Source organism: Patagioenas fasciata, chromosome 12 (genome assembly GCF_037038585.1).
Source record: "Patagioenas fasciata isolate bPatFas1 chromosome 12, bPatFas1.hap1, whole genome shotgun sequence".
In the NCBI taxonomy this organism is placed as follows: domain Eukaryota; kingdom Metazoa; phylum Chordata; class Aves; order Columbiformes; family Columbidae; genus Patagioenas; species Patagioenas fasciata.
In genome coordinates this window covers 12426271-12439243 of record NC_092531.1, presented here as the reverse complement: position 1 = coordinate 12439243, position 12973 = coordinate 12426271, and the positions used below count along the sequence as shown (strand labels likewise).

Sequence of the window (12973 nt, the reverse complement as noted above, 5' to 3'; positions counted from 1 at the left end):
CTTCAAATGGTTTGCTCAAAGCAGAATAGTTGTGGTCGTCATTCAGTATTGTTTACTGTTTCTTACAGCGTAACAAAAATTGTAAAACTCACTGCAGAGCCTGGATATCCGAGAGAGTGCTTTCGCAGGCAGAGAAGGAAAGATGATCTGGAATAAATAGCGTGTGGTACAGGGCTGGTTTTGGGTTTGGTTTTGGTGGTTGTTGTTGGTGGTGGTGTGTGTGTGTTGTTTTTTGTGTGGTGGTGGTGTTGTTTTGTTTTTAATGCATGAGCAAACGTGAGGTTCCTGTTGGCCTCAGTCATTTCAATGGTCTGCATCCTTCTGAAAGGTGGGTCCTGCCTTCCAGCATCCTAACTGCATCTCCCAGATTGGGGTCTTCCACAAATTCTTTTAGGATGTGCTCTGTCTTCTCCTCCAGTCTACTGATAAGGACATTAAGCAGGACAGGTTCCATATGCACTGTATAGTTGGTAAAGACAAAATTATAGATGCAAGGAGATTGGTAAAAACAAATTTAGGTTGCAAATCAAATGTGTGAGAAGTAAAATAAGTACTTGAGATGCTGAGACTTGGATGAGTGAATCAAGAGAGGGCAGGATCAAGAAAAGCCTTTTTTGTAAGTGTTTATGACTATTTAATATCAAGGAGTAGTGTGTAGTTGAGAGCTTACAGCAGAGATAAGGGCTAGAGATGAAATGGGAAAGTGTCTTTGAAATTAATCCTAGTTTATGTATAAAAGGCTTCTATAATAATATGCAAGTTCCACAGTTCCTATTCTGTAGAGCAGGGAATTGAAGTACAAGCAAGTAAAATAGATAAAAAGATACAAACCCCATGTGGCTTTTACTTTCACACTTTAGTATTGTTTAGGTTTATAAGGAAGGTTTTCACTTTGCAACACTTTCAGGTACTGTAACCACATTCCTAACCCCAAGGCTTTCCTGTTCCGTGCCTGGGGAGATCCCTGTGGGTTTGCAAAGCCGGGTGCCTCTTGCAGGGCATGAAGGGTTAGAACAATGGTGGCCCGTGGAAATCTTCCAGAGCCACCACCCTCCTCCGCAGGATAAATGTGCTTAAAGAACAGGGGGCTGTGTGACTGAGTCTCAGTTCTGAATGCATCTTCTTGCACTTGGCTGAAGGAAAAGGGAACTTTGCTTCCTTGCGTGCAGCTCAGAGTGCTCCAGCTCGGTGGCCTGTCTTCAGTTGTTTCAATCTGCCAGCAAGCTCTGAATTTCCAGTTACACATTTAGATTGTCAAGTTGATGATTTTTGAAATTAAAAAACAACCAAGAGACTAAGTCTAGGGGCAAAGTATGAGTCATGTTGATGGCACTGAAAAATATTCAGTGGTGACGGTCTGTTAACAGTTGCATTTTAAAACCTTTTGGTGCCTGGCTTTTACTTCCTTAATGCATTATTATTTTAAAACAGTATTTAGATTGTTCCTTTAAATTATTCGTTTAAAAGTCATCCTCTTTTTTGTCGAAATATTTTATCATATACCTTACAAAAATCAGCTACAGTGATAGTGTATTCTGCCAGCTTAGTGCAAAAAGACTCCTTGCCCACAAATTCAGGTTGATGAGCGTAGTCATTGACCTACCTAATCCTTTATTAATAAAATTCCATTTTGGTGATTTCATTATTTATGATTTGCTATCTGAGAAATAAATTATTTGGGTAATCCCATTTGCTTATTTTAAATATTGTACAAAATGAATTTTCTTCCAGAGATCTTGCACTTCCTGAGTATTCTGAGACTAAGTACAAAACAGTGTTTATATTTGAGAGAAACCCTTTATATTTATTTATTTATGTTATCATTTTTATAAAATAAATACCAATATTGCCATGAGTATTCCTGTTGTTCTTAACATGCTGAGGAGTGTTTTCCTCATCAGCTCTAGGTCATTAAAAGCAGTACAGTGATACCTCTGTCTAACGTGGGTAGCCAAGCAGAGAAAACTTTATCTGCGATAAAGTTTTGTTCCTTAATTCATGGAACAGCACACCGTGTTCCTTGGTGTTTTTAAATCCAAGGTATACATTCACCTTGACTGTGTCTGGACCTGCGATATTATTGTTAAGGTTTCTTCAGTCACATTCCCATGACTGCTGTGATCTCTTTTGAAGACTTCATTTTCTTTATCAAGAATGCCACTTGTCTCACCTCCCAAAATAACCACATTCACGTTTTCCTTGTTTAGGGAGATCTGTACTTTTGGAGTGTCTTTTAGCAGATAGTTAGCAGTTGGTTCTCTGGGTAGCTCCGGTGCCAGTTTGCCTGTGCCACACCGTGATGTTCTCTTGTGCAGTTCCGTCAGTGCTTTGGGGCTTGGTAGGATTGCTTTCCATCTCTGGACATTCTGAAGTCCCTTACTGTAAATACCTGTTTAAGGTCTTAGCATTTTAGGTGCTTTGTATTAATTTAGACTATCTAACTATTGTTTATGGGATTTTTGTTTCTTCTTCTTTTGGCTCGGTGCACTTTCATATAGTGCATGTGAGTAGCAAGGAGTTTCCAGCCCCCAAACAGGAGGTGGCTGCTTTGCTTTCAGGCTCTGTCTTGTGAGAATTTCCCGCTTGTTTTAACAGATAAATTGGTTACTTTGTGGTGCCTGCAGAAATTGTTCTCTTGAAGCAATAATACTGGGAAAACACTCACTTAACGTGTTTTGTGTTCTTCTGAAATCTGTTTTAGCATCTAATAGGTATTTGGGCTTTGGTTTTCTTTGTTTTGGGTTGGTTGGGGTTTTGTGTGTGTGTTTGTGTTGGGTGGGTTGGTTGGTTTGGTTTGTTTCCCCCTAGGCTGGCAGCCAGGCTGCAGAGCACAGGCTGGGAATACCTGATCTACAGACTTGTGTCTCTGTGCTGTTGGGATGCCCGTATTGCCTGCCAGGGGTGAAGCTTGAGGAAGTTATGCAACTCATCCAGATAAGAGCTGTCAGAACTTCTGTACAGCAACTGCCACTTGCCTTATGGAGGATGGTTATAAATGGTTGCCGTGTTGGTACCTGTGTTTATATAGAGAAGGGGTGAGGGGACAGTCTTTCTCTTTTGACAAAGCTGGCTTTTCAAGTTTAATGAGAATGAATAGGTCTTGGATGGTGAGAAGAGCTGTAGATCCCTACATAAGTAACTTTTAAAAATTTTATATAATTTCACATATATATAATTTAGCAATTTGTAGCAAGTAGTGTCACCAAAATAATCTTTTAATCAGAAACAGGTGTAGCATTTTGTTGTAAAGTGTGGATTCTCTATTCATTTCCAATTATAAAATCCTCTTGACTTTAGACTTAAGAATGTACTTGATGTTTAAAGTCACTGATAGAAGATGAGTAATTTTTGTCCTTAGATCTGGAACAAATTCCACACCAGGAGAGCAAAGGATGCTTTTCAAGTTAGTTGTAAGTAGCAACTTTGTTAGCTGCTTAAAAATTTTAACTAAATCCCTTGGGGATGAGCTGAGGAAGACGGTAAGGGAGAAATATTTTAATAGACAAAGTGAAAACACTTGGATACTCTAGAAATACATGAGGTGGATAGGTGAGGTAGGTAACTGCATGGGATAAAACGCCTTCGTGTCACATGTGTGGTGTGTGTGTATTCATATGCATACTTAATTTGGTTAATGTCTTCTGGATATTGTATATCCCTGATTTCCCTCATTCTGAGTCAATTTTTAGTCTGGTGGTAGTAGTAATTTTTAGTCTGTTTCTCCCACTGGATAATCTGTCTATGCACAGCACACATTAACAGGTTAATAGAGCACTAATATTATTTACGGTAAGGTTAGCCTAGAGGAGATGTAGTGGAGAATGGAAACTAAGTACACTAAACAACTATTCAAGAATTATTTGGTTCACAAATACTTGCCCACATAGGCTTGGGCGAGAGGGAGTAACAAGTTCTTTCTTCGTTTAACAGGTTTGTACTCCCTCTTTTCTTCTTGCCTTCAGTTACTGATGTGCATCTTCCTGCCAGACACTTCAGTCCCTTTTAGCCTTGCGAACATTAGATTTGTTATTTCACATGGTTTAAGCCTGGGAAGTGGAGGGACAGGAATAGCACTGAGGAAGGAGCCATCATGGATCAACCACTATGGAACAGAAATGTTCGTTTGACATGAGCATATAAATTACAAGTTCACAGAGTCAATCCAAATATAATGTGGAATTTAGTCCACCCTTACCTCCTGTGTATGTGAAGTATGTAAGAACATTAATAAATTGTTTTTATAGCACAAGATCTGTGCAGTGCTCTGCAAACTGACAAAATATTCCATATTTTCTTAGAAGTATGTACAAATCAGTGGTATGAACGTGTCAAAAGCATGTCTTTGGGAAGCAGGTTCTTTAATACCACTTCGCACACTGACATTATTTTTTTTAAAATATTGCGTTAAAGAAGTTGTGAGAAATCCCTTGACGTCTGTGTTTAACATCTTAAAAAGATGTATGCTGAGATTTATTGCCTGGTCAGTTCAATCAGTAGAATTCTTACAGCTAAAGACATCTGCAGTGCCCACACAGCTCTAAGTATAAAAGAACTTCTGAACTTTCCTAATCTTTGGAAAGCACAATGACTTTTTTTTTTCCGGATGATCCTGTCCAAATGTCAACAGAGGAAGAATTTAGCATTTGCTGCTTAAAGCATTGTTCCCAAATTGTAGCAATTAAAAGCGGGAAGTTGATTCCAGGTAATTCCAGCTTTTCCAGGTTTTGCATCATTTAGATATGAAAACCAGTTCTTGCTCCAAGTGAGACAAATAAATAATTGGACTGGGTAGAAGTATAATGCTACCTTCCAAATGAGAATTTATGGCATGGAGAATCCTAGGAGGTTTCAGGCAGATCTGAGTCTGGACACTTAAATCCCATAAATCTCATTCAAAATCATAACATTTTAGTTCTTGCAGATTGATAGAGTTGTTCTGTAGGATCATGATCTTTCAAAATTTTGACCAAAGGAAGCAGTAGGAGACAAATCTTTGGTATTAAAACCAAGCGTTGTTAAACCTTTTCTTCTCTGTCTGGGAAAATTTGTTTTAGAAGATGTCACAGTATGGCACACACCCCCGCCCCCCCAGTTTAAAATAATGCCATTTTCTTTCTACTAGTCACAGTCTGTCCATACCATTTCAAAAACACATAGGCCAACATTCTTATGATTACCTGTATAGACTGCATTGTGGATCCTCACTTGGACACGGCATTCCTGGTTAAATGTTTGTATTTCTCCTTCTATTACGGTATTACAGTTTTTTCCAGTAGCATGATTTTGTTATGTGTGAGTTAGTTATTAGTCTTAAGGTTCAAAATTTGTATCAGGCATTTGCAGACAATTAAAATGATGTACGTATTACTGCTTTACTAAAAGGTAAGAAAGACAGCATGGATGAGTTTGTGAGACTTGAGGGGTTATTGATTGGGAAGCTGCTTGCAGTCAGAAGGGACTGAACCAAGATGGAGTGTGTGATGAGATAAAGGCTGGGTTAGGAAAGCGATTATGTCTGGGGACCTGCTAATCACTCACCTTTGTAGGAGTCCTGTAGTTCATCACTAATCTCACTTGCACTTGGCATTTTCCTGTGTTGCTGCTTCATTGTGTGTAGCTGAGTGAGTAATTTGGCTTGGGCTGAGCAGGAGGGTGCGAGTCCGGCAGCTGCACTGGCTGGCGCTGCCTTGTTGCACAGCCTGGGGCACTGCTCTGGTCTGAAGAGAATAAGAGGTCATTTGTTTTAAGCACTTTCTTCAAGTTGTGTTGCTTCAGATCTCTGTTTCGTGTCCATGAGTTTTACTCACAAGTATTATAAGGAAAACGGTGTGCAATTTCTTCTATGTATTCACAGTATATACATATGTATTATGTACTTTCAGAATATTAGACATAAGATTGTTGGCATAAGACATATTAAAACTGTGACAGCCGCTATTACTGAGTATGCCTGCGTAGCAGTAGAAGAGGAAGAAATGATTCCTCAGGTGCTGTGGGAAATGTCTAGGTATGTAGTAAAACTTTTATGGCCGTGTGTGTCAGCTGGCCTTGCCTCTGAGAAGCAGGCAGCACACCAAATCGTAGCAGCAGGGCTGGCTTTGTGTCTTTATCAAACTTAAATTTTTTCACCGGACTCAGTAATAATTTTTAACACCAACAAAATTTTAAAAAATAAAGAACGAGCCTGTACTGGAGGCAGCAAGGATGTTATTCTACACATTTTGCATACTTTCTTTCTATTTCGTGCTAAGTTGGAAAGTGGTATTACGAGTTGTAAAAAATATTTACTTTGACGAATGTTTTTCTTGCACCATCCGTATGTGCCTGTGAGTATAGCTTTTGCAGCTTGTTCCCTGTTAGATTGGATCTGCATATGCAAAACTATTCGAATGTATTATTTCTGTGGGTAGCAGAGACACATATGTTGTTGCTGGAAACTTTGTTACTGGATGTGGAGGGGGAGAACACAGTATGAAAATTGATTTCTAGCCAAATCTACCAACACCAGTTTAATAACTTAAAGAACAAACAGCCAAACAACCAACCCTGAAAGGTGTCCACAGTGTTTTGTTAAAAACTGACTTTTGGGTAGGTCAGTTGTGACGGGTTAACAGTGTTATCAATGAAAACTCCTTGAAGATGGACTGAAAGATGATTCTCTGTCCAAGTGGGGCAGACATACTTCATGGCTGACAAGCAGAGCAGCTGCCAGCTGTGGTCACTGTAGTGTTCATGCTGGATGATAAACACTGCTCCATTAAAAAATCATGGTACTTTCCACATTGCCAACCAAATAAGTTCTTAGCAGTGCATAGAAAGATCTTTAGTCTGTGAAGAGTTAATTCTGTGGGAATTTAAGTAATTTTCTGCAGAGTTATATTCTATCATCCTCTTATAAGCCAAGCATTATCTAGAAGCAGTGGGAAAAGGCTGGTTTACTACTGGCAGGCATTTATAGCACATTCTCTGAAGTAGTCCTCATCCAAGTTAATGTGCTGCTGTTTTCAGCTCGCTATCACTTTGCATCTTGCTGTTTCAGTTCATTCTGTGTTAAGAGTATTTAGGCTGCACAGCTGTTACACAGATAGATTTATCATGGAATACAATTCCTTGTGCAGTATTCAAAAGCTATATTAAGTGGTGAGCGTATCACATTTAGACAAGTGAATGCAAGAGAAAAATAATTATTTATTAAATTCCTATTAATGTTTGAATTGGTACAGAATGTGTCAAGGTTTTAAGTTTATGAAGTTAGGAAATACTTGTGGTTCAAAATGCTGAGTGAGATTTTGTTGGTTTAGTTTCTTTTAACTCCATAGTCCTCGGGATTTAAGCCTGTTAGGTAGCAATTAGGTCACTGAAGTTTTTGTCGATGAAAACACATGAAACTCACTAAAACAAAATAAAATACAAACTCATTCCAAGTTATTAAAAGATTCAAATGCCTTGTGAGTTGATCTGTGCAGATTGAAGATTCCTGTATATGAACAACTCTATTTTTTAAATGTCCATCGCTTTAGTTCGAATCTGGTTGGATGACAAAACTGTGGAATATAGAGCCATCAATACATAACCTGAAGAGAAGTTTACCATGATGCTACTTTCTTTGTAAGCAAGACATAGATTTTGCTTCTAAAATGACTGCACATAACTTCTCAAACATTTGAGTTAGGAGGCCTGTGATACAAGGTGCTCAAGGAGCTGATGGTTCACAATAGCCTTGTATAGGAAGCCCTAGTGTGCAGCTCTGGGAGATGTTGGGGTTGAGAAAACTGACCAAAGTTGCTTTAATCCTCATGAGTATTTTGTAGAAAAACATAGGATCTGAGGATGACATAAATTTCATTTTGGTATTACTTTACCTTCCCAGCTGGTATGTCTACACACTAACTTACAACCATGTTTACACAAGGCTATGCAAATTAAAACGTTCAGTAGGGGTTTTGTCTTTTAATACTGCTCTTGCATACCCCTCTCCTTCCAGTTCATGTCAGGTGCCGTAGTGAGTTTCCTCATGTCTCCTTAGTGCTGAGCATCAATATTTCTGAATTTCTGGCTATAATAAAAAAGATACTATTGCCATCTGTGTAGTGAGCACTGAGACAAGACCCTTTTGAGAGAGGGTAGAGAAGATATGATCAGATGGCAGGTATAACACGCTCAACAGCAAATCTGGTGGAGTAAACCTGCAAGACATGTTAGGGTCTGCTTTGGCTTTCAGTGTCACTGTATTTTTAAAGTTTGTGTGCTCATAAACACCGGTAGTCTGGTCTGGTTTTTACAGGAGCCTCCACATTTTTATGCTCTTCCGTCAATCTGTAGAGAGTCTGAATAATTAAGAAAAGTATTTGATAAACTAAAAGAAGCAAAGGTATTCTACTTTGATATATCTGGCTGTGTGTTTGAACTTCAGTAGATGCCAGAGACTGCCCACACATTGATAAGACATTATGTATGAGACCTACCAGTTAAACCAGTGTGGAAGTGTCATCTTCTCCAGCTTGATATTCCCCACCTTTCAAATACTTGAGTCACTACGTGGAGTAGTTGCTAAGTGTTTTCTCTTTCTATGGATAGATAAACAGTACCTGTGACAGCTTGCTTAAGGCTTTCAATAGTGAACATAGTGCCTAGACTGGAGCAGCTGAAGTGTGATGAAATGACAACAGGTGATTTGTCGTTAATACTCTTTCACTTTTCCATTGTGCTGCGGTACTGCCAGACAGCATGATGCTGGGAAACCTTTCTTGCTGTAGTATCAGTGAAGCTTCAGGGCTGCAACTGGAGTGCCGCCGCTTCTCTGGGCCAGCTCACCTGCTCGCTCCCAGCCCTGCGCTGTGCGCAGGTGGAGGTTGTGCTGCAGCACAGCGCTCCAGTCCTGCCAAACGACAACAGGCTGCGGTTCCGCAGTACACGAGAGAACCGGGAACAGGACTTGAGCATGGGCCCAGCGTGCGTTTCTGAGCGTGCGCCTGTTGGTGGTTGTTGTTTAAAATCGGGTACCTTTAACAGTGGGACACTATGGCAGGTTTGAGAGTTGTGTCTCAGTGCTTGCCCTGGAGATGTGTTTAGAGACTCTATGAAAGACACCATCTTGAACTTGATCCTAGGTCACTTTCCAGACCCTTGGTTGAAAAGCTTAGCCTTTTGAACACAGCTTAAATGTTCATTTCCTGCAACTCTAATTCTTGATAAATATTTAGGCAGCATAGTCTCAGGCAGCCTTGATTTTTCTCAATCATTTCTTAGAACCAAATTGATTAATACCATAGATTGGACTGTTCTAGTCAGCTTTTTTCTTTTAGTATGAACCTGCCAAACTTTTAAAATGATAACATTTAAATGACATGATTTTATGCGTTCTTATCTGACGATTTCTTGCTTGCTACACAAACCATAATTTACATCATAATTTTTCTAGCCTCTGTAATTGACTCTTGTATAAATATTTGTTTTAAAGCTTGCCTGAAATACTGCATACTTCAGTCAAAGTTGTTTATCATGTAGTATAAGATTCTCATTTTCTGGAAGGAAAATGCTGAGTCTGGTTTAATATGAACAGCATGATTCATCCTACTTCATATAATTTTGCATGCTAGGTATTTTATTTGCTTCGTGCCTGATAGTTGTTAGAGGCAAACTGCTTCAGCAGAAAAATGTTAACTTTTTTCCTCCCTTTGTTACAGCAGAGCTGCCATTTTTCAAACAAACTATTGTTGACCAGGCTACCTGCAGTTATCAAGATTATAATCTGACAGGGATGTTTTTCCAAGAGAGTCAAACTTCCTCTTCCTCTCTGCTTATACAACATGTACTTTTTAAAATGAACAATAAGCAGACTTTAGTTTTTCCTCTTACAGAATGACGTTTAGGGATTTTTGGTAGAGAGAAAAAAAATCAGCAAAAGCAAAGGAAGTCCCTTTCTAGAAGTGCAATTGCAGTAGCATGGAGCTATTTAGCACTGAAATGGGAATGTGTAAGAAAGGCTGCTTTTTCTTCTCATGAGGACTGGATGCCATACGAATTGCTTAGGAAAGCGAATGCCTGGTGGGGTAAGATGACATTCCTTTTCAAATAGATAGGCATCATGGTTCTTTAGTGCTTACCTTTGGGTTGGTGTTACAGGGCATTTCTCATTTCTTAGTTCTCTGTCGTAATTAGGGCAGTTGTATGCACTTGGTGTTTTCTGTTATGCACATACTTGATGACTGTCTGATTCTTGCCATTGTTCAGCAGAGACTTCTATTCAAGATTGTTTTTTACGCGTTTACTGATAAACTTCTGAGCCCTACTGGAGAACTTTCACCCTGAGGTTTAATGTACAAACCTGCCAGTTTGGTGGCATAACCAACAAACACAGCACAGAGTAGTTTTTCTGGAATTGACAAATACGTTGTGATCTGAGGTCGCGAGACAGGAGCAATATCAGAGGGCAGCCATCCTGTGTGCTACCTACAGACAAATATTGCTTGTAGGGTGGAAGAGTCTGTTTTGCTCTCTTGACTAGTTGTGTTCCCTGAGTTTTGTACCCAATTGGAATGTACATGAAATGAAGGGATTTTTAAGGATTTAAGGGGCGAGTGTCAAGAGCTGCATGATTCAGCCATGGTTTAAGTTTGGTGTTGGTTTTCTTGTTCTGAAGTTTTTGTTCACTTCTCATGTGGTTTTGTTGGATTTATTTTACTGCTTAGTATATTCATCACCCAAGATGATGCCAGCTATGTGTTACTTTCACGTAGGATGGAGAAATGTCTAAAAGTGTCTCTGTTGCTCATTGATAATGGAACTGAAAATGTGGACCCTTGCCCTTTTTATTTAAGTGATATTTTATAACAATAAAAATTGCAGGTTTCTTTTTTTTACTGGTGGGTTACATAAGAAATGGAATTAGGCGAGTATGTCATCTATTGCAGTAGTCCTCGTTTAGTGTGTTAAACGTAGATGTATAGAAACCTACTTCTACTAATGCAACTTAATTTTTGTAAACTTACTGTGATGCTGACAGATTTTCTGAATTGCATATATAAGGACAACTGATGCAGATATCGTGCAGATTTTAAAAGAACCTAATTTCAAATGTCTTTCTTTTATAGGAAAAGCCTCCGATAGAGGTCCGTTTCCCTTGTATGGCAGAGATACGGGGTTACCAGGCTGTCAAGTAAGTGTAGTGATGATTGAAAGCAAATGTAATAATCTGGACTAAAATTTAGTTTAAGTTACGTGAATATGTCAGGCTACCAAACATCATAAACAAGAATGTGTTCCACAATTTGCAGAACAAATTTTCTGGGTTGTGTGTGGTCAAATCGCCTTGTACTTATGTACATACACCCACTTAGAGCAGGCACTTTTGCCATGTGCACATGGAACTGGTTCTGTAGCTCAGGAGCATGAAGTCCTATGTTGTAGTAAAAGGTAGATTGTTACTAGTCTGAGCACAGTGGGCAATGTGCTTCAGTTGTGAGTATCACGACTTTCCTACAAATAATTGTGAAATTAGTTTTCCTACCGTTTGTAGTTATTTGTTCCTCTCCAAATCTTTAAACAGAACTGCAGACCAGTACTGACTGTATATCGTGATTAGTCTGTCATACTGATTTTTCACATAAAATTTGTCTCCTAGCGGAGATCATGTGCACTTTTTAAGAAAAACTGTGTTACTAGGCTTTTAATTTGTAAAAATTGGGTTATCCAGTGTGATACCGTATTATTTCGTGGTTTTGATTATGTTTTTTCTAATTAAGAAAACTTTCTTCTTTTGTCTCTAAGTCTTCATTGTGAAAATTTCTTCCATATTATTTCTAATGAGCCACATTAAGGATACTCTTGATCACTGTTTAAAAGTCTGTTTTGAATGTACAGGAAGTTTGAATGTTTAAGAAGTATAATCAGCATTTGATTACGCTCTGGTTTTGTTGACGAAGATTTAAATAATAAGTTTTTAATTCTAAGAAATTAATTTGTTATGGTTGTTTTCTCAAAGAGGATTTTTTTTCTTTAATTTTACTGTAAATAGACTAATTGCTTTGAACTGATGTTCAGGAATATCCTTCTTCTGGGGGATAAAACTTAGCATATGAGTTTGGTTTTGAGTCTTTTATCTAGTAGTTTGGGAAGTGTAAATGGGCAGCACCATGTGGCAATGCAGACCTAACATTGCTTCCCCTGTTAAGAAAGGCTTATTCTCCCAGCCTTTACTGCTTTTCTGCAACACAAATGTGAGGGAGCTGGGTCTCTTTAGCTTGGAGAAGAGGAGACTGGGGGGTGACCTTATTAATGTTTACAAATATATAAAGGGCGAGTGTCAGGAGGATGGAGCCAGGCTCTTCTTGGTGACAACCAATGGTAGGAAAAGGGGCAGTGGGTTCAGACTGGAAAACAAGAGGTTCCACTTAAATTTGAGAAGAAACTTCTTCTCAGTGAGGGTGCCAGAGCCTGGACTGGGCTGCCCAGGGGGGTTGTGGAGTCTCCTTCTCTGCAGACATTCAAACCCGCCTGGACACCTTCCTGTGGAACCTCAGCTGGGTGTTCCTGCTCCGGCGGGGGGATTGGACTGGATGAGCTTTTGAGGTCCCTTCCAACCCCTGACATTCTGTGATTCTGTGAACAAAGACTTACTTGTAACTACTGCTGAGCTTTCAGTAACATTCTCACAAAAAAGCAGTATAGCTCTTTAAGTTCAAGTGACGGACTTCACATTATTGCCAGTTTAGACAGTAAAATATTTTATTAATGTTATTAGTATTATTCAAATAACTCCATATGTACCGTACCGTATTTTAATATGATAACTTAAACTTGGTATTAGTTTGAGAGCAAATTAATTTCCATGTTACTTTCATTAAGTTAATGTTCTATATTGGAAAATGGGTTTATCTTAACTTTGCATAAAATTCTGTTCAGCTTTGCAGTAATGAATGTAATTTCTGTTGTTTGGCTTCTCACTGAGGAAGATGCTTTTATATCTCCTAAT

The 12973-nt window shown here is 38.9% G+C and overlaps 1 protein-coding gene across 4 annotated transcripts in view; it reads left to right on the top strand.

Annotated features, from left to right (window-relative positions):
- Window positions 1-12973, top strand: part of TCF12 (transcription factor 12) — a 159842-nt gene that overhangs the window by 77773 nt on the left and 69096 nt on the right. For all 4 annotated transcript variants that reach the window (XM_071813875.1, XM_065847179.2, XM_065847180.2 and 1 more), the window contains exon 7: window positions 11094-11158. In XM_071813875.1, the coding sequence (XP_071669976.1) occupies window positions 11094-11158 (65 nt within the window). The remainder of the gene's footprint in view (window positions 1-11093; window positions 11159-12973) is intronic.